Source organism: Haliotis rubra, unplaced genomic scaffold, assembly GCF_003918875.1.
Source record: "Haliotis rubra isolate DU_JTF1 unplaced genomic scaffold, ASM391887v1 Scf336, whole genome shotgun sequence".
NCBI classification, from domain to species: domain Eukaryota; kingdom Metazoa; phylum Mollusca; class Gastropoda; order Lepetellida; family Haliotidae; genus Haliotis; species Haliotis rubra.
In genome coordinates, this window is record NW_025767009.1 from 42,480 (window position 1) to 64,729 (window position 22,250).

The following is a 22,250-nucleotide window of genomic DNA, read 5'->3' on the forward strand; positions in this document are numbered from 1 at the left end:
ACTGATTCTCCGTGACCTGGAGACACATGTGACTGAGCGTATGTTGGGACGTCGTCTGTCATACAGACCCTGAAGCAAATATATCCAAGCCCACGCAAGTCTACAAAATGTGGCAAGTCTAGATTTCCACAGCTTCAGGAGAAAGTCTCAGGGCTCCTTTTCATTATATTATATATTGTTTTATACTATGAACTTTTTTTCTGTAAAATATGTTCATATCAGAGACTAGTTGTTAATCAAGTTCTGACGGGTAGAAGACAAAAGACAAAATGAATACTAGTGCTGTTACTATTTTTTAATTATATATAAACATTCGTCCTTGTCTCGGGATGAATGTATATTTTCCACCAAATGTACATTCGGAAGATATCGAAACCTAGGTTAAGCTATTTGAATCATATTTGCAATTAAAACACCCAAACAATGGTTTGTTGTCCAAATTTTTGGTTTTCCATATCTTGTCCCAGTCTGTATCACAGTCACAGAACGATATTGTTTCCTCTTCCTTCTCTAGGAAAACTCACTGCAGGGTTCGGGTTATGGAGTGCCATACCAAACACCCACAGCTGGCGGGACCAACATCTCCAGTTACATTTACATCTGCCAACGCTTAATTCGCAAGTGGTGAGGCAATAAGCTAATGAGGCTAAGGGTTTGTGAAATATCTATGATGCCTTATATGAAGTCTATCATCTAAGCAAGTCTAGCTATGTATGGCGTTAAGTCACTGCTTGAAGAAAGGCTCCTTTAGAATTTTATTTGGTAAATACATGTATTAGTATTTCCATCATATTGGAAAATACATAGACCAACGCTTAGTGTCTGGATATATATAATTTTGATAGTAACAAACAAACCTATTTAAAATGAAAAGGAGCCCCAGGGAGACACGAGATTCAGTCCGGCCAGCCATGGCAGCTAGATATGTTTACTTTGTAACCCGACCCCCAAAATGAGTTAGGTTTCTTGCAGATGTTAACAGACCCTGGACCTGAGGAGATCTAGACTTGCTTCATTAAAGGCTTTAGCATTGCAGAGAGGGCTTGGCAGTAGGGGAAATAATGTGGTTCAAGTACTGTGAGACAGACTAAGCAGTAAGGAAAATAATGTGGCTCAGGGACTGTTAGTCTCTCGTACAGACCCTGAAGCAAATATATCCAAGAAAGCCAACACAAGTCTAGAAAATGTGGCAAGTCTAGATTTCCTCAATGAAGAAAGTCTCAGGGCTCCTTTTCATTATATTTTTTTTTTTTTACTATGAACTTTTTTCAGTAAAATATGTTCATTTCAGAGACTAGTTGTTAGTCTAAGGGACTGTGAGACAGACTAGAAAATGCATGGCAACCTACACTTCATTGTGACTATGATTAAGGCATCATTTTAAAACACAAGGGTTATTTCCTTTGCGTTAACTGACAGGCTTTCGGTGTCAAATATTTGGAACTACAGCCAAAGGTGATGTTATACTGTCTGGAAATATGGCCTTTTTGCAATGCTTTGTTTGCACATAATGATAAGTGATTGTTGTACATATGATGTTTTTGAAGGATAATCTCAGCTGACTAATACTTTGCACGTGGCTCCCCCAACTCTTTCCATACCCGTAAAAGTAAATTTTCCATATATATGTCTGTAAGAAAATACTGTAAAGTAATGGGATGGCTGAATTTGGCCACCTGAGGTAGTGACCACAGCACTCTGGTTATACTGCATTCAGAGAGGACAGAGCTTGGCAAGATACCAATAAATATGCTTGTCATTTAAACCTTTATCTGATGTTTGAGGAATGTTATTTTATAATTGAAGATGCTTCCTGCACATGTAGCCCCAATATAGATGTTGTTAGTCTGTGAATCTTCGAAATTACTTCGTCTCTTTTTTTCAATTGAAATTAAGATCTTTGCCTTATATCAAAATAATATATTTTCAGTCTTAATGTGCCTATGTCGGGAATCAAACACCGGTTTTTGACCTGACAGGCGAACGCTTTAACCAGGAGCGTACCCCATCATTCCTTGATACTGTTAAAGAATATACATTGGTACATTTTTTATACATTCAAGATTGAACCCACTTTTGTCACCACATATCCTTCAGTTTTTATATGTTAGTGACATTATCTGCACACTGATAATTTAAATAGAGGATTATAAATAATGATTGTTTGCGATCTTTATCCAATTTAGTTTTCCATTTATCTAGTAATTTTCAGTTTCTATTTCCTGGAAATTCTGTACGAAGGTACTTTTAACAGTTTCACCCAATAACAGTAAAGCATACAGATAATACGTTTCGGTACTTTGATAGAATAATAAGTACACACTATATTCCATGATATTGAGATATAAAAATTATTAACATAATTACATAATTACAAATTAGACAGCAAAAAGCAAAAGCAGAAAAGAAAACGCATGAGCAACATAAATGCTGTCAGGTTGTAAGATTTCAATAATTATCGAAACTGCTTAGTTATGAGCTAATTGCAATCACTACAATTTTTTATAGTCTACCCAAGAGATGGAAACAAAATATGTCTACAGTATATTCCGTCGGGTAACTGAAATTTGAGAAAACGTCCGTATGGAATAATACTTGTATTCCGAATCAAAAAGAGGTCATACCAAGTATGTGCATGTTCACACATTTACAACAGTAATTTACACCGGGAATCATTAATACATTGTAATCATCTTTTATGAAAGTATAGATAAGGAAATTTGTTCAGTTATGATCAGTCGGATAACTCATACAAGTGAGCACTAAAATTAGGGACCTACCGGTTCATGTCTGTGTGAACACATCCGTCTGTGTTTTATTGTAATTAGCAGTGTCTCCTTGTATAACATATATAAGAAGTGTACCTAAGGTCAGTTATATAAACTGTTATGCAATTTTCATTACAAAAAAGTATAAACGATATTACCTACTGGTCAGAAAGACTTATCAGTACCCCAACACCGACCCACCGCCACCACCCCACCCTAGGCCTACCCCATGCCACACCCTCTCCCTCGCACACACACACACACACACACACACTCTCTCTCTCTCTCTCTCTCTCCCTAACATACATATCGCTCTGGCACATAGACCCGATATTTGAACCTTTTAAACAGACACCATGTATATTTCAAGAAAGACACACACGTTATTTGTGGTGCTCAGTCATGGGTATCACTTCACCATGTGTTTCTAATTATCTCAGTACATTATGGCGTGCTCGGACGCGCTAACGAACCCTATGTGACAGTTACATTACAGAACCATTGAAACACATGTTAAAGTAGTGCTAATCATGTTACACTATATTCACCCATTTCCAACCATTTACGCATGTACTAAATATACGACAAATCTAACCCTGGTCATACGAGATTTCAAGGGTATTGAAATGCATGTCCTACAATCACAGCATTTACATATGTTACACATGTTAGGAAACACATGAAAACAATGGCCAGATTTACACACCTGTGAAATACATGTAAATGCAGAGTTGAATGTTGGTTTATTTTAACACCCCTTTAAACGTGTGTAAATCTGACGGCAAGGTGATACGTAGATTTCAAACGTTGTTCATATGGCCGCCGGATGAAACGAGTATTTTCTGACGTTAGTAAATTTGGGTAATACAGTCATTTCGTGTGGTGACAAATACTGTAATTTCAGTAAGTTTACAAATATTACGCCATATCACTTGTACCTGGAATATGCTGCTGTCACTTCTGAAGAAATACCAGTATACATGCTCAGCGTAATCGAGTACTATATCATTGGTGAAATAAACATCAGGTTTCCAGATGACGTTAGTTGTTAAATGGAACATTTTCATTTTGAAATTTGGTTACGAGAGAAAAAAACGATTAGAAAGAAACTTCCGAAAAAGTTCAAAGATCCAATCCTCATCATGTTTAACTCCGCGCCTTCAAGTCATATTTTATTGAGGAAATAAACATAATGTTTTTAGATTATGTCAGTTGTTAAATGAAAGATTTCAAATATGTGTTTCAGAGAAAAATGATGATAAAGTGTGGGTGTGTGCGTGCGAGCGTGCGTGCTTGGTTCAGGTGGGCTAAAAAAATGCGCTGACTTTATCAATGCTTATGTCTGATTCTTTAACAGCTGAGCGCTACGTTTGGGCTGGGAATCCAAGGGAGATAACTCACTTGCAGTAATGAATCATCAATACACACCTGTGTTGGTCTTCCAGTTGTTAAATGCAATATTTCAAATTTTTGTTTGAGAGAAAAATTATTAGAAAGTCTGTGTGTGCGTGCGTGAGCTTGGTTCAGGTGGGATAAAAAAAATGTGCTCACTTTATCAATGCTTATGAGTGATTCTTTAACAGGAGCGCAACGTTTGGGCTGGGAATCCAAGGGGGATAACTCTCTTGCAGTATTGAATTATCAGTACACACCTGTGTGTAGGTCTTCCGAGCTACAACCAATTGCACCCCTCTCGCGAGTGTCCGTGCTCTGCGTCACTGATGAACACAAAGCAACTATTCCGATAGACGAAAGTAAGAAAGTTTATGGATAACAACTTCTTTATTATATATGATGCGACGTTTCGGTACGGATTCTTATACCGTTGTCAAGCAAGAGTGAAGTACTACAGCACAGAACAGACTTATATACATGAACAGGGATTAAGTAATAACAACATGTAGGAATGAATGAGGGGGATTAACAACAACAACAAGGCACGGTGGCAATAATGTAGTGACAATAGGAAGCCAATGGTGGTGGAGGTAGAAACAAAATATACATGCTGATGAGATTAATTAACAATGATAGCTGAAGTGCTCTAATCTGTTGTTTTTATGAGATCATTGTATGCAGAAGGGATGAGATATCCCTGGTCTCTGTTGATTGAGGGCTTGTGTCTCCGGATTTGAACTGCTTCTGCAAGTTTCCTTTTGGTGAAGTCCTGGTGGTTTTTGGATAATATCTCCACATTGTCCCAAATTATGTTGTGATTGGGGCAGTTGATGATGTGGTCTGATATTGCCGATTTTCTATCAGATTTGGTGGTAGATGATAAGTGTTCTTTGATTCTGATATTTTTCGGCCGGGAGGTTTCGCCTACATTGGCCTCGCCACAGTCACAGTTGATTTTATAGACAACACCTTTGGGTTGATGTTGTCGTTTAGAGGTGTTCCTGCCATTAGCTTTCAGTAGGTTTTTCAGTGGTGTAGAGCTGATGTGGTGAAATACAGCACCTCCGCCATGTTTTCACCAAGTTCAACCACTACCCGTCAAAACTAGTCGATGAAATTATCAGCACCACACCCCACCCAACAAGAAAACCGGCCTCCAGCAAACCTGAACCAGCACCTATTCGTATCTCCCTCCCCTTCATAGGGAAGACCTCTCACCACATCAGCCGTCTCCTGAAGCGAGAAGCAGGCATCGAAACCTACTTTACCAGCTCTACACCACTGAAAACCCTACTGAAAGCTAATGGCAGGAACACCTCTAAACGACAACATCAACCCAAAGGTGTTGTCTATAAAATCAACTGTGACTGTGGCGAGGCCAATGTAGGCTTGACAACGGTATAAGAATCCATACCGAAACGTCGCATCATATATAATAAAGAAGTTGTTATCCATAAACTTTCTTACTTTCCTTATTAGTCACCAACTTCTAAATGCCAATCAAACAGATATTCCGATAGACTTGTGACCATGGGCACTCCCTCCATTACAATTTTATGTATTCATTAGCATTAATTATGATTGAATGTCTTCCTTGCCAATGATCATAGTGAAGCCTCCTGTGACAACGAATATTATCACGAATACAGACCACAAGGGAAAACTTTAACGTCTGTCGTGCTAAAATCTCCTCTTTGTTGGTATTTGACATCTACTGAATCCAGTAAAATCTTTCATCGTTGACCAAGCTCTGTAGTATTAACATTATATTCATTTCACTTTCAGTCACACGACCAAACGATTCTATACTGGCATTGACGTAATGCAAAACACTTCCTCACTTTCTTGAATGTTGGCAGTTAGATGAAGTGCAGCAAATGAAAGCCCAATATAATTAGTACAGCGTTCGTTGATGGTGTACTGTGTTAGCTAGAAACCTCAACTCGTCACAAAACTTGTGATGAGTCGCTCTTTACTACACATTGTATGGTGACAATCACTGGATTGTCTGGTCCATACTCGATTTTCTTTTCATACAACAGCTGTAATACTTCTGAAACAATTATATACTCAGAGCAAAAAAAACGTCAGTACGAATTCAAAATTAGATAGGCACTGTAATCAAATCATTACAGAAATGGACATAATAAGCGGATCAAAAACATTTTCTATGTACAATATCTTGACACATCAATGAATAACTCAGCACAATTTCAAGACATTACGTGAACGTTTGCAATCCATTCAGTATCTAGTGTGACCACCGCGAGCGGCAATAACTGCAGCACAGCGTCTATGCATCGAGTGCACCAAATCGCTTGATGAAGGCCATTGGCACCTTGAACTACACTCTGAGAAAGGCCTGGAACGATAAATCGGCTGTGTTCGGCCTTGGTATGACATTATTCAGTCTCCTCTGAATTTCATCCCAAAGATGACCACTGGCCACTGCATAATGTTGACACCGTTCTGCTGTAGGAAGTCCCGTGTAGCTCTGGCATTTTGGGCCCGGGCTTTATCATGCTGGAAAATGTTGTTCCGGTGACGTGTGAAATGTGGTATGACGGGGCCGGGGGTCTGAGAGCTTGGTCGATGTAGCGCACCGCTGTCATGCCGCCCCTTCTCCCCGGGTCAAGGTTCTGGAACACCACAGGACCTACTCTCTGGTTCAGGCCTATTCCACCCCATACCATGATGCTTGCACCTCCCCATGAGTCTCTTTCCGTAACACCTTGGTCTGGGTAACGCTTGCCACGTCGTCGCCATATCCTTGTTCTGCCATCTGCAGTTGATACGCAGTACCAACTCTCACCTTTGAACAGAACAGTTCTCCATTGCCTGTATCGCCAGTTTTGGTGTTGTAGGGCAAACTGTAGACGTTCACGCCGATGACGAGGGATGAGGATAGGTCCACGGTAAGGTCTACGGCAATGACGGTTTCCGCTGTTAAGACGTCGGCGTACTGTATGAGTACTGATTGGTCTTCCGTCTGGCGTGCTGTTTCGGATGCCTGCATGAAGGGATTCTGTACATGCTGTCGCACAAAATGGGGGTCTTGTCGTCTTGTGGTCAACCTTGGTCTGCCAGTACGGGGGCGATCATTTGTGGTGTTGGTGGCCCGAAAACGTTGCCGCAGCCTGTACATGGTCCGAACGTTGACCTGGAAGTGTTTGGCAACGGCTTGTGCAGTGTGACCAGCTTCAAGTCTTCCTAGCGCCTGGTTCCTCTTTGCTCAGGTAAAGTTGGAGATGTTGTCAAAAATATACAATCAAAACATCAAATGAGTTTACAGTTATCCGTTTCTGCGACGGAAAATTCCAAACTGACGTTTCTTTTGCTGCTTAGCATATGTTCATGATATAGTCACAATTGTACAATCGACTCTGCTTTTAGCCGATATTTCTAATGAATGTGGAAAGGGTTTTGTCGCTTCTATCTATTGTGACACGTGTTGCAGGTGGCGCAGTATAATTTTATCTTTTTCGCGGACACCAAGTATCACTGTTGTTTACTTGCTATTCAGAAATACGTTCTCAATTTTACCGAGAGTTCAAATGAATATTGAATGGGTTTTGTTCCTTATTTCAAATACATTAAACAAGGCAAATCGAATCACTGATACCGCAATTAACGTCATGTGCGTGGAGTAATCGCATCATTGATCTACAGAAGCCATTACACTATTTCACCGTTTACAAAACACTTATTACATATTGTTCAAAGGATTTCAGTGCATCAGTCAATTTGACAGAATCGATCTTCGGTGGAGGAAAAGCATTGCAATTTACAAATAGAAATCAACTAATGCATTTACAAATGCAGCAACGAATGTTTGCAGGCATTATCATAGATTAAGTGCAGCAAATACATATATAGACGGTACCACGCTCGTGGTACAGGTTTTTGGTCAGAGAGAAACTTGTCACAAGCGGTCCTGTTTTATCGCCTCCAGGATGTGGATCAATATCATACTGATTATTCCAATGGTATCAAATGCTGTGGGTCTGAACACATCGAGTAGATTAAAACATCAATTGTTTCGAGACACTCTGATTCATGGATACCCAAAGGACATTCCGCCATCGCCCTTAGAAGATCCTTACTTGGTCACTGTGAACGTGTCCTTCTTTCTGCTTTATTTCCAGGGTCTCGACGTCGCTAGTCAGGTCCTCACAGTCTTTGGAACTTTGACTTTCACGTGGTATGACCCACTTCTTGTTTGGAACAGTTCATCACACGAGAATCCTACTTATCTGAAATTGAAGACAAATGAAATATGGACGCCCACAGTAGTGTTTTCCAACAATGCTGGCCCTCCACTAGACACTACCAATGCCTTGATATATGGCTTTGGAGATGGTCACGTTTCCATGACAATCACTGACTTGTTCCACACTCAATGCTTCGTCGATGTCACACATTATCCTTTTGACAAGCAGAAGTGTGGCATCTTCCTCAATCCTTTGGTTGGTTACTCTTTCAACCATACTCGTGTTGAATCCAACCCTTTCACCAGCTTCTTGGGGAAGAGCGTCGAATGGAATGTAGAGAACGTTTCTTTGCGTGTAGAAAAGCTACCCAAGGTTAATGGTGTTGATGAGGTTGCCAAAATTGTCTTCAGTCTGTCACGTGAGTACACGTTTTATCTTCTGACTGTGATCACACCCGTGTCTCTGTTGTCCGTGATGAACGCCTGTGCCTTCCTTCTGCCTGTAGAGTCGGGAGAGAAGATCTCCTACCTCATCTCAATCCTCGTCACGTACGCTGTGTTCCTTAACTTCGTCATTGAAGTGTTGCCCAAGTCTGGAGTTCCGTCCCGCCTCGCCATTTACCTGATCCTGGTGTTCTGCCAAAGCTGTGCCGCCATCTTGACTACACTTGGCCTCCTCAATCTGTATCATGGAGCAGACGACAAACAGTTGTCCAGCACTGAGGCGACACCTGTCGAGATGAACCCTCGTGATGGACTTGATCTCGATAAACTAAGTGCAAAGGTGTCTCCGATTGAAACTGAAGTCAGTGAGGCAAAAGTCCCGAAGACAAGAGGGAGGAAATGGATCAAATCACTGGAGAGAAAACTATTCTTGGTTTTCCTGGCATTTGCCTTGTCGTCTTTCATTATTCTGTTTGTGTAATTCGTTTGTCGACATTTAATCGTATGACACATTTGCAATCTGTTTTAAGCCTTCTGTCACTTTTGCCAATAATATTGTGGGTATCTTGCTATGTCGTACTAACCTTGAAAGTGACAGACGCCCTCTTTCACTGGATATCGATTGACCCGTAGAGATCTGGCTTAGAATTGATCTTCAGAAACCCATGCTTGTCGTAAGAGGCGACTAACGGGATCGGGTGATCAGCCTCGCTGACATGGTTGACACATATCATAGTACCCAAAATGCGTAGATCGATGCTCATGCTGTTGATCACTGGAATGTCTGGTCCACACTGGTCCAGACTTATTTACAAACTGCCGCCATATCTGTGAACCGCTGAATGATTTTACAGTTGATATACAATGTATATAATATCCTACAGATTGTAAATGGTGTGCTTATTAAAACAAGAATACAAGTTCTAGATGTATAGATGCACGTGTTTAAGCAGGTTCGTCTTTTGAATGTTAACGTTCTCGCCCCATGCGCCCCATGTATACGATCAATAGATCCATGATACGTTAATCCTTTGGTTCATTCAAGAGTGCGAAAGTACTCAGCGACATATGGCTCAGTAACTCTCGGCAAGAAAATGATTGGAGTGTACTGTGTGTGGCAGTTTGATAATATACGATTTCCGTGTGTTTTTCTATTGTTATACTGGGAATAGTAATTATGTTTTCCAAAACTTGTTGCATGATTTCAGATGGTAGTATATTACCTCCAGCAACGCGTTTATGGGGTTATAAAAATACACTACGTCCGTCCTTTCGTCCGTCGATACAAGATGTCGTTTGCAGATCATTGAAAAGTGTACATTGTTTCTTCACTTGGCACATACATATTTATGGTGGTGAAGTGGTTATTTTTGATAGATTAGGATCTGATATAATGATAGCAAACCTTTGCACAGACTGACAATTCTTTTGTATGTAATTTTCAACTGGATTAAAGTTATAAAAAAGCCACACAGTATAGTTTGTTCTTCACTTTTGTCTCTGAGCAGCCTTTGTGGGGATTTCGTGTTAAACTACTCTCAACAACCTGTGTATGTACAGGGTGAGTGACATGGAGCGGATGGTCACACTCAGTGGTTGGTAGTCAGAACCATAGGGCTGAAACCCGGAAGATCCGGATGAGAATTGGTCTTCGGCAATCCAGGCTTGTCTTAAGAAACGACTAAGGGATCAGGTGGTAGAGCTCGCCAACTTGGTTGACACATGTTATGGTATCCAAATTGCATAGATGGGACCACCTCCGTGGTGTAGTGGTTAGAGCGTCCGCCCGGAGAGCGGAAGGTCGCGGGTTGGATCCCCGACCGCTTCATACCAAAAGACGTTAAAATATGGTACTTGTTGGTCCCTGCCTGGCGCTCGGCATTAATGGGTACAACTAGGACTGGTCGGCTCGGAATCAGTATAATGTGTCTGAGTGGGGTATTCATGCTTCACTGCGGCATGGTATCTCAGTGGGCTAGCACTATAAAAGCAGCTTCAGACTGGGCTAGTACAAGCAGCCGCACATACACATACACACGCATGCACGTCGTCATATGAAGCGAACTATTCTCAAGCACGACGTTAAACCCAATTTCACCTCACCTCACCTCGCATAGATGGACGCTTATGATGTTGATCACTAAATAATTCTGGTCCCGACTCAATTATTACACCCGCCCTCATATAGCTGGAACAGTGCAGATTCCGACGTTAAACAACAAACCTGAAAACCGCATTTAGTCAACCTACTTGGTTGCATGCAGTAAGGCTTTCATCACAGTTACTGGATCATCATATTTTATATATGTTCCTACAAGTGTACATATGAAGCTATCACAGAACACGTAAAAGGCGACTAACGGGATCGGGTGGTCAGGCTCGCTGGCTTGGTTGACACATGTCACCGGTTCCCTATTGCGCAGGTCGATGCTCATGCTGTTGAACACTAGATTGTCTGTCGATTATTTACTGACCGCTGTCATATAGCTGGAATATTGCTGAGTGCGGCGTAAAACTAAACTCACTCACTCACTATTACAGAACATAGCCTTGTCAAGAGAGCTGAGGAGATGACTTTTAAATAACATCCTTAGTTTGTTGTGCTCTTTTGTTCAGCGGCCCCAGCTGCAGGCGCCACCACCCACAAACATGTTCACATGCGTACAAAACCTCCTTGATCTGCGCATGCCTTGTTCGGAAGGATGCTGTCTGTTCGTTTAATTGTTGTCGTTTCCGTGTTTCCGGTCGCGTGCTCTCAGGTATATCTAATCCTGTTTCTTGGTTCATGATCACGATCTCATCAAAACATGTTTTTTTATTCCTTGTGTATTGTGGAAATATTATTGTAGTGTTTTATTGCAGTCTGGCAGACATCATGCGGCAGACTCGTAATGGTAATGGTGTGTTGATAAATGCATGAATGTGTAGGGGAAGTTGTATCTTCAGAACATATTTGTTCGATACGTTTCAGATCGTGCAGTATTGATTCCTTATGCAAACCTGTTTCTGTGTAGTGGAATTTTGAGTTTGAGTTTGACCTTCCCAGGTGGAAAATGTTCCGTCAGCCTAAATGAAATGCTATTGTCTTAATTCTTCATGAGTAACAAATTATTATGCAACAGGATCATTCAATAAAAAATACTATTTAAAAAAACCATGTATTTAAGGAATTCTGCTGTCATCACTGATTTCTACTGGTTCTCGGTGATCCAGTTATACAACGTTAATAACATTTTGCCTTTTGCTCGCACTGAAATCCCTTTCGGCAGAAAATCAAGCGTTTTAAAACTCTGGCATTGATGGTTTATGTTTGTTGACAGGAAATTCATTTTATTTGAAAGGTTGATTGGATGTGTGATATTGCATTTGTTTGCAAAACCCTCAGTTAGCTTTAAACCGTAATGTAGTAATTACAAGTAAACACGAGCAAGCGACAAAGCTTTATTGCTTTTCAGTCTGACAATAAGCAGCAAAACACGTTTGTCGAACACCCTGACCTATAAGAAACTGAAGACAACCAGGTACATTTCCGGTGAACATGTTAAATACGGACAGGATGCTTACTTTCGTGGCAACATGGATTGACAAATTAGTTCATGAGAAAGGACAAATACTGAAATCTGAGAAAGTTACCAAATATCACACCACATCAGTTACTGACAGCGGACTAGTACCTGGAATATCATGCCATTCCTGAAGAAATAACAGTATACATACTCAGCGTCTTCCACTCCTTTATCAGTGAGGAGATAAACATTAGGTTTCCAGGTTATGTTAGTTGTTATATGGAATATTACAAATTTGTGTTTGAGAGAAATATGATTAGAATGTGTGTGTGTGTGTGCTTGCGTGAGCGCGCTTGTGTTTGGTTCAGGTGGGATGAAAAAAACATGTGCTCACTTTATCAATGCTTATGAGTGATTCTTTAACAGGAGCGCAACGTTTGGGCTGGGAATCAAAGGGGGGATAACTCTCTTGCAGTAATGAATCATCAATACACACCTGTGTTGGTCTTCCTAGCTAAAACTAATTGCACCCCTCTCGCGAGTGTCCGTGCACTGCGTCACTGATGAACACAGAGCAACTATTCCGATATCGTTGTGACCAATCCGTGAAGATCCGGGTTAGAATTGATCTTCAGTAACTCATGCTTGTCGTAAGAGGCGACTAACGGGATCGGGTGGTCAGGCTCGCTTGGTTGAGTTGGTTGATACATGTCATTGTATCCCAGTTGCATAGATCGCAGACCCGATTATTTACAGACCGCCGCCATATAGCTGGAATATTGCTGAGTGCGGCGTGAAACGAAACTCACTCACTCCTTGTGACCATGGGAATCGCATTAATGAAGGCACTCCCTCCATTACAACTTCCTCTATTCAATAGCATTAATTATGATTGAATGTCCCCATTGCCAGCGGCCATAGTGAAGCCTCCTGTGGCAACTGTCATCACGAATACAGACCACAAGACAAAACATTGACGTCGATAATGTAAACAATGTCCTCTTTGTTGGAATTTAACATTGTTTATCTACTGAATCCATTAAAATCTTTCATTGTTGACCAAGCTCTGTACGTAGTATTAACGTTTTATTCATTTCACTGCATTAGCTTTCAATCACACGATCTAACGATTCTATATGTCATTGACGTAATGGAAAACACTTACACACTTGATAAATTTACAAATACTTTCATGAATATTGACAGATAGATGAGGTGCAGCAAATGGATGCATATCATAACCAGTACCGCGCTCGTGGATCGTGTACTGGTTAGACTGAAACTTGAACTCGTCAAAAACATTCCTGTTTCAATACACCGAGGATGATGGTCAATGTAATGTTGGTTCTTTCAGTGGTACCGTTCGTTGTTCCACATAACTCATCGAGTAGGTTGAAACAGCAGACGTTCCGAGACGCTCTCCTTCGTGGATACCCACAGGACATTCCGCCATCACCCTTAGAAGATCCTTACTTGGTCACTGTGAACCTGTCCTTCTTACTGCAGTATGTCCAGGGCCTCGACGTCGCAAGTCAAGTACTCACTGTATTTGGAACGCTGATCTTCGGATGGTATGATCCACTCCTTGTCTGGAACAGTTCATCACACGAGAATCTTACTTATCTGAAATTAAAATCAAATGAAATATGGACACCACCATTAGTGTTTTCCAACAATGCTGGCTCTCCACTAGACTCTAGCAATGCTTTGATATATGGCTCTGGAGATGGTCACGTTTACATGACAATCACTGACTTGTTCCACACTCAATGTTACATCGATGTCACGCGTTATCCTTTTGACAAGCAAGAGTGTAGCATCTTTCTCAATCCTTTGGTTGGTTACAGTTTCATGGCCAATAATGTTGAATCCAACCCTTTCACCAACTTTTTGGGGAAGAGTGTCGAATGGAAGGTAGACAACGTGTCTTTGGTTGTACAAGAAGTGTTAGAGTTTCATGGTGTCAAGGAAGTTGCCAAAATTGTCTTCAGTCTGTCACGTGAGTACACGTTTTATCTTCTGATTGTGATCACACCCGTGTCTCTGTTGTCCGTGATGAACGCCTGTGCCTTCCTTCTGCCTGTAGAGTCGGGAGAGAAGATTTCCTACCTCATATCAATCCTCGTCACGTACGCTGTGTTCCTTAACTTCGTCATTGAAGTGTTGCCCAAGTCTGGAGTTCCGTCCCGCCTCGCCATTTACCTGATCCTGGTATTCTGCCAAAGTTGTGCCGCCATCTTGACCACACTTGGCCTCCTCAACCTGTATCACGGAGCAGACGACAATATGCTTCCCAGCACAGAGGCGACACCTGTCAAGAAGAAATCTCTGTCTGGAGACGTTGTTGATCTCGATAAACTGAGTGCAAGGGTGCCTCCAACTGAAGTCAGTGAGGCGAAAGTCCCGAAGACAAGAGGGAAGAAATGGATCAAATCACTAGAGAGAAGACTATTCTTGGTTTTCCTGGTATTGGCCTTGTCGTCCTTCATTATTCTGTTCGTGTAGTGCCTGGTAACATATATTACAAGAAAACGTTTATCCTTCATGATGCCTATCAACCCTTCTATGCTACTGAGGAACTGCAAATATTCTTGTGAGTGTTTAGAAGTGTTATTTTCTGCACAGGGGCTTGTAACGCTAAAAACTGCCATCGAGGTATATACTGTCACTGACGGGGTCTTAGTACTATATAAAAGGAAAGGGATGTAACGAGGTCAACACACCAGGTTCGTTTCAGGGCGAATTCAACAATACTCACTGTATTAATCCCATTTAAAGTATGCACACATTTCAAGCCAATAGATTTACCTACAAAATGAGACATACAGTACAAAATTCGAAGCACTACTTTGGGAGCTAGGGTCTTCGGAAGCTCGAAAAATCGTGATTTCTCGATTCCGAGCCAAAATCCCTGCTCAGAATTTGTAGCGGTAACTCACCCATTTTCTTGTTATTTCACAGTATACACAAACGACTTGCACCAAAACATGTTGAACTGATGGCGCCTGTCAGCGCGCTAGTCGCCATTCTTTCGGAGACACTTACATCTCACTGTCATAATGAGTTTACGTCCATTTATTCATCGCAAACAGAATTGTGTCGTGCCCATGCGCCATTGACGACCTTGGCCTTAACCTGCCCCGCACTTAATAACTGATTAAAGATCACAGTGAAGCCTCTTCCAACAAGTATCATCACGAAATAAAGATAAGAAGGCATAACATTAACGTCAATAATGTTATCAATGTCCCCTGTTAGGATATGTTGGTATTTTAACATTGTTGAGATACGGATGCAGTTAACATCCTTCATTATTGACCAAGTTCTCTATCATGAATGTTATATTCATTAGCAGTAGCCTTCAGTTACACGAACCAAAGATTATATATTGTCATTTACACTTGATAAATTCACAAATGCTTTCATGAATGTTAACATTTTCATTATGTGCAGTAAATTGATTATCAGCATAGCTACAACCATGCTCGTGGATCGTGTACTGGTTAGACTGAAACTTGAACTCGTCATAAACAGTCCTGTTTTAATACACCGAGGATGATGGTCTATGTAATATTGGTTCTTTCAGTGGTACCGTTCGTTGTTCCACATAACTCATCGAGTAGGTTGAAACAGCATACGTTTCGAGACGCTCTCCTTCGTGGATACCCAAAGGACATTCCTCCATTGTCCTCAAAATATCCTTACTTGGTCACTGTGTACGTGTCCTTAACACGTGTCCTACATTATGTCCAGGGTCTCGACGTCGCAAGGCAAGTCCTCACTGTACTTGGGACACTGATGGTATGACCCACTTCTTGTCTTGAACAGTTCATCACATGAGACTCCTTCTCATCTGCGAATAAAGCCAAATGAAATATGGACGCCACCATTACTGTTTTCTAACAATGCTGGCTCTCCACTAGAGTCTAAGAATACTTTGATATATAGCTTTGGAGATGGTCACGTTTCCATGACAATCACTGACTTGTTCCACACTCAATGCTCTGTTGATGTCACGCGTTATCCTTTTGACAAGCAGCAGTGTTACATCTTCCTCAGTGCTATGGTTGATTACAAATTCCAGGCTGTCCTTCATGAGTCTAACCCCTTCGCTGGAATCATGGGGAAGAGTGTCGAATGGAAGGTGGAGAACGTTTATATGCTTGTAGAAAAGCTGCCCAACTTTTGTTGCATAGAAAACGTTGCCAAAATTGTCTTCAGTCTGTCACGTGAGTACACGTTTCATCTTCTGACTGTGATCACACCCGTGTCTCTGTTGTCCGTGATGAACGCCTGTGCCTTCATTCTGCCTGCTGAGTCTCCTTCCTCATTTCAATCCTCGTCACGTACGCCGTGTTCCTAAATTTCGTCTTTGAAGTGTTGCCCAAGTCTGGAACTCCGTCCCGTCTCACCATTTACCTGATCCTGGTGTTCTGCCAAAGTTGTGCCGCCATCTTGACTACACTTGGCCTCCTTTAACCTGTATCATGGAGCAGACGACAAGAGGCAGCCCAGCCCTGGGGCAACATCTGTCAAGAAGAAATCTCTGCCTGGAGTCGATCTCAATAGACTGAGTTTTCTGTATTACTGTTTAGGATTGTTTATTTAATACTAATTAACACTACCCTTTTTGTGACTATTACATTTTGTATAGAGTTTAACGCTGTGTCCGACTGAAACTGAAATAAGTGAGCAAAAAGCCTCGAAAACAAGAGGGAAGAAATGGATCAAATCACTGGAGAGAAGACTATTCTTAGTTTACCTGGTATTTGCCTTGTTGTCTCTCATTATTCTGTTCGTGTAATACATGACAACCTTTATTACAAGAAAACGTTTTATCCTTCATGATATCTATCAACCGTTCTATTCTACTGAGGAACTGCAAACCATTCTTGTGAGTGGTTAGAAGTGTGGCACAGTCATCTGAAGCATTGCTGGTAACATCAGACCATGGGTTCAAATCAAGGTTTGCCACAAGTATGCTTCTACGTTTTCGTGCACTATACCTATGCTTGTAAATTTCACCAAAGTGATGAACGCCTTGGGGCTACATATGTCTCATATATATTCTGTATTACTGTTTAGGATTGTGTATTTAATACTAATTAACACTACGCTGTTTTGTGACTATTACATTTTGTATAGAGTGTGTTGGGTATCTAAACTATTGTATTTGGTTATGAACACGATGCTGTTTTGGACTGTTATGGAATGTAGATTGTATGAACGCCCACTGGGGTGATGTGTAGAGTATTGAACTATTGTTGTGTACATTGGAATATGTATCGTGATTAATGTAGTATGTGTCGTGTGTAGCGAATCTACATGTTTATGTACTTTGATAGCTGATTGCATTGTTAACATGTTTTAATAATTAATTGTAAACTTTTCTATCATTGACTGATTATGTAAATCATCCTGTGACTGCTGTGTAATAAACTCCTCGGTTATTTCCTCAGATGATGTGTTGTGTGTAGGTTGGTATTGGCTCACCTCCTGCCAAGCGAGCTGATTCCCCAACACTCGCCTTTCAATACATAACATCAAGTCGATTTTTCATGCTGTGGTCGTTTAGCCATCCATACAAGTGTTGATAGTTTGGAGCGTTTGTAATCATCAGAAAGTTGTATGGAATATTTTTGACATCGACTACTACACTATCCTTAAGGCCTTGAGTTCATAAATGTTTGTTGATTAACGCCACAACGTGCAATTTTAAAGCTATAATGTAATAAATGACGTAATGAACGTCAATCTACGCAATTTGGATACGATGACGTACATCGACCAACAGAGCGAGTCCAACCACCCAGTCCCGTTAGTTGTCTCTTTCGTCAAGCATAGGTTGCTGAAGATCAGTTCTAACCCGTTTCTTCACGGGCTTTGAGTTCTTGAAAGGGACGCGGATCTCGCCTTAGCTGGAGTTACAGCCTCAGTGACTGAATCAGTGAAGTATGCTCTCTGTGGCCCTTTGACTGGATACATGTTTTGTGTGTTGGTCTGTTAGAAATACCCTGATAATGTAATTATTGGATTCAGGTGGTCGAGTGGGGCATGCATGCCCTTCTGCGAACACCTGGAAACATTACTGATCCAATATAATTTTCACTGCTAACTTGCCTTTTATAAACGAGACTGTTAATGTTTCATATTGACAAGTTGTCTGTTCATTGCAGTATAAGGCATGTATTCATTCATTTCAAATTCTACATACACCATCCACCTCAATCTTTTATGGATATTAGAGTACAATTACATACAGTCATAGGTAGTATTCAAAATACGTCTTTTTCTGAGCAGCTCCTCGATCTGAAATGGGGTTTAGCATCGCACTTAAGAATATTTCGCTCATATGACGACGTGCATGCGTGTGTATGTGTGGCTGCTTGTACTAGTCCAGACTTAAGCTGGTTTTATTGTTCTAGCTCACTGAGATACCATGCCGCAGTTAAGCATGAATACCCCACACAGACACATAATATACTCTCCGAAAAAAGAAACGCATATAGGAATTTCAACTGTATTTTTATGTTTATTTTGAAACATCTTGTAGGCTTTATGAGTCAATGAAATATAGCGAAATTGCACACTGGGAATGCAGACTTATCCGTCTTTGGCACCAACTCGAGGAAAGTCAGTTTGAGTGTCACATGGAGACGTGTGGTGGCGCTGAAGTCAATACTTTGTGTTACCACCGTGGGCATCCAGAACTACACGGCATCGCCTCGGCATCGAACGAATAAGTCTCAGAATCGCGTGTGGCCCAATCGCAGCCCACTCTGCCTGTAGTGCCTGTGCGAGTTGCTGAAGTGTCTGGGGCTGAGGGTTACGGCGTCGCACCCGTCTGTCCAGGGCATCCCACAGATGTTCGATCGGGTTTAAGTCCGGTGATCTTGAGGGCCAGGGGAGCACATTGATGTTGTGGTTCTGGGGGAAGTCTCTAGTGTGACGTTCTGTATGGGGCCTGGCATTGTCCTCTGGCGATCAATGATTGGAAGGAGGTGTGGGCGTAGGACTTCGTCACAGTACCGTTGAGCTGTCAGGTTGCCCTGGATCATCACCAAATCACTTTTCCTACGGCAGGTGATCGCTCCCCACATCATAGCACTTCCCCGGCCGAATCTGTCCACCTTTGGGAACGCAAGCGTCGGCGAAACGTTCACGTCGACGTCTGTACACCCGCATTCTTCCATCGCGTCGTTCCAATAGAAATCATGATTCATCACTGAACCAGATTCTACGCCAATTCGGTAGGTTCCAGGCCTGAACGTTGGTGCACCATCGAAGTCGATGTCGACGATGTTGTTGTCGAAGCACAGGGCCAAAATAAGGTCTTCTGGCACGTAAACCAGCCTCTCTCAACCTGTTCCTGACGGTCTGTGCAGAAAGCCTCCTCAATCCGGGTATTTGTCGAGCGGTACTGGTCGCCGTAGCTGTTCGATGACGCAGGTGATGTACCAGGATGTAGCCATCCTGCGCCGCAGTGGTCGCTCGAGGTCGCCCACTACGAGGGGCATCTGCTACCGAATTCTGCCGGCGATATCTCTCCCAGAGCCGTGAAATGGTGCTTTGGTGACCATTCATGCGTCGGGCAATTGCACGTTGAGACTGGCCAGCTTCAAGCAAACCAATGGCTATATGACGGTTGGCTTCGCTTAGACGTGGCATTTTGCGTTCGTCAACAATATTCCAAATACAGTGAATAATCGACAGACAGCGGTCAACCTTTTATACCCATCATTGAGACTATCTGATCCCCAACTTTCACGTGCATTTCATATGAATTGTGTATTCTGTGACACTACACGCCGAAATTGAAAATCATGCTGTTAAATACGCGTATTTTACGGATGGTGCGTTTTGTTGTGATATTTCAAAACATAAACACCATAGAACTCATAAACAGAGCAAAACCCTTTGTAAAATGAATCACGTTTTAATTCATTGCTAATGAAGTTGCTATTTTCATGATGCGTTTCTTTTTTGGGAGAATATACGTACTCCGAGCCGACGAGTCCTTGTACTCATTAATACCGAGCGCCAGGCAGGAACCAACAAGCACCATATTTTAACGTCTTTTGGTATGACACGGCCGGTGATCGAACCCGCGACCTTCCGCTCTCCGGGCGGACGCTCTAACCACTACACCACGGAGGCGGTCTGGCCATTGCATGATGAAATGACAGGTGGATATGGAGGCTAGTAATATACTGATAATATACTTTATTATTTATGAGATAAAAGGTATATGGTTTCAAATAGCGGTACTTAATCAATGGTACATTTTTTTCCAAATTGAAATTGAAAGGAATCATATTCATCCAGAAAAATATCTTTCCACAGTTCCGACATCCAATCCCTCTTACAATAATTTTTAACTGTCCAAATTGATTTTGATATTCCACTGGTATTAATATTTATGATATATTAGGCACATAAAGAAACTGTGCATACAAAATTTTAAAATCTAAATTTATCAAACCTGTGTAGACACATAAGGATTTAAACTCAGAGATAAGTGACATGTATCCAACATGCATGCACGTGCCACGTTCCGTGACGTCAGTGGGTTCGTCCTTGAGACGTGCAATACGTTGTTGCACGTGCATTCCGGGAAAGAGAAACAGAGCAAATGAATGCCACACAATAGTATCACTTTGGAAAGCTCAACCCCTGCCCTTGCGATCGGTCAAAAACTTAAACGGCTATTGAAACGCATAGCATGCCAAGGCTCACGTCTGCACAACGTCATGAGGCCATTGGGATGGTCCGTGGGGGAATGTCTCAACGACAAGTGGCTGCACATTTCCACTGCCACCGGAACACCATTTCTGCACTGGTGAGACGCTACCAGAACACAAATGACGTCATCGGTCGGCCACGTTCTGGACGCCCACGTGTAACAACGCCAAGACAGGACAGATGGATAAGGGTGACCCATCTTCGCCGCAGGTTTCAGACTGCAGTGATGACTGCCAGAACCATCCCAGGACTTCGCCGTATCCACCCCAACACAGTTCGACAACGTTTACGTCATCACGGGATCAGACCACGACGTCCCGTCATACGGCCTATCCTGACACAACGTCATCGACAAGCTCGCCGAATGTGGTGCCGAAATCATGTGCGCAGACCCTTGTTTTGGTGGAGAAATGTTGTTTTTACAGATGAGTCAAGGTTTAACATTTCCCATAGTGATGGACGTCAACGTGCCTATAGACGCGTGGGAGAAGTTATGCACAGGCCTGTGTCATGGAGAGGAATTGCTTTGGTGGTGGTTCCGTGATGATTTGGAGTGGAAAAACAGAACGCCAAAGAACTCCTTTGGTGATTGTTCAGGTCAACTTAACTGGTGTGGGCTACAGAGATCAGATTCTTCGACCTGTGGCAATTCCTTTTCTGCAACGTCATGGCCCTGGCAACATGACAATGCCCGCCCTCATACGGCAAGGGTTGCTATGGATTTCTTGCAACACCACAACGTTGACTTATTGCCTTGGCCTGCAAATTCACCGGATCTCTCCCCGATAGAGCATGTTTAATTGGGACGAGATGGATCGACGTCTACGCCGTCTTCCTCATCCGCCAGATAACGTCCTTGACCTTGCAACAGAACTTGAGAGAATCTGGCGTGACATCCCACAAGCCTTCCTTGCACGTTTGATAAGCTCTATGCGTCGTCGATGCACTGCTGTTCTCAATGCCAATGGTGGACATACCCGTTATTGAGCTTGTGACATGGTCGTTTGACTCCTGTCCTGCTTGTGGACTCGTGACGTCATTGTGATTGACTTTTCAATTGAAATTCTCCCGACTTGTTATGGTCTCATGATCCCTCCATTAAAGTTTATATGTACCTTTGACATTGTTATCGTACTTATCAACTGGGATAATATTTTGACAATGCACAGTTTCTTTATGTGGCTA

General features: G+C 42.0%; 2 protein-coding genes across 2 annotated transcripts; both read left to right on the plus strand.

Moving 5' to 3' along the window:
• The first annotated feature begins 8,146 nt into the window (after nucleotides 1-8,146).
• LOC124284378 (neuronal acetylcholine receptor subunit alpha-9-like) lies at nucleotides 8,147-9,298 on the plus strand. The gene has a single exon (XM_046720466.1). It carries the CDS (start codon nucleotides 8,147-8,149, stop codon nucleotides 9,296-9,298), a length of 1,152 nt encoding a protein of 383 aa, XP_046576422.1.
• A 4,876-nt stretch (nucleotides 9,299-14,174) lies between these two features.
• Nucleotides 14,175-14,828, plus strand: LOC124284379 (neuronal acetylcholine receptor subunit alpha-9-like). Its single transcript, XM_046720467.1, has one exon. It carries the CDS (start codon nucleotides 14,175-14,177, stop codon nucleotides 14,826-14,828), a length of 654 nt encoding a protein of 217 aa, XP_046576423.1.
• The last annotated feature ends 7,422 nt before the right edge of the window (nucleotides 14,829-22,250 follow it).

Coding starts and splice junctions, on each gene's coding strand:
- LOC124284379 (XM_046720467.1), top strand. CDS start 14,175: ATGGCCAATAATGTTGAATCCAACCCTTTCACCAACTTTTTGGGGAAG.
- LOC124284378 (XM_046720466.1), top strand. CDS start 8,147: ATGGTATCAAATGCTGTGGGTCTGAACACATCGAGTAGATTAAAACAT.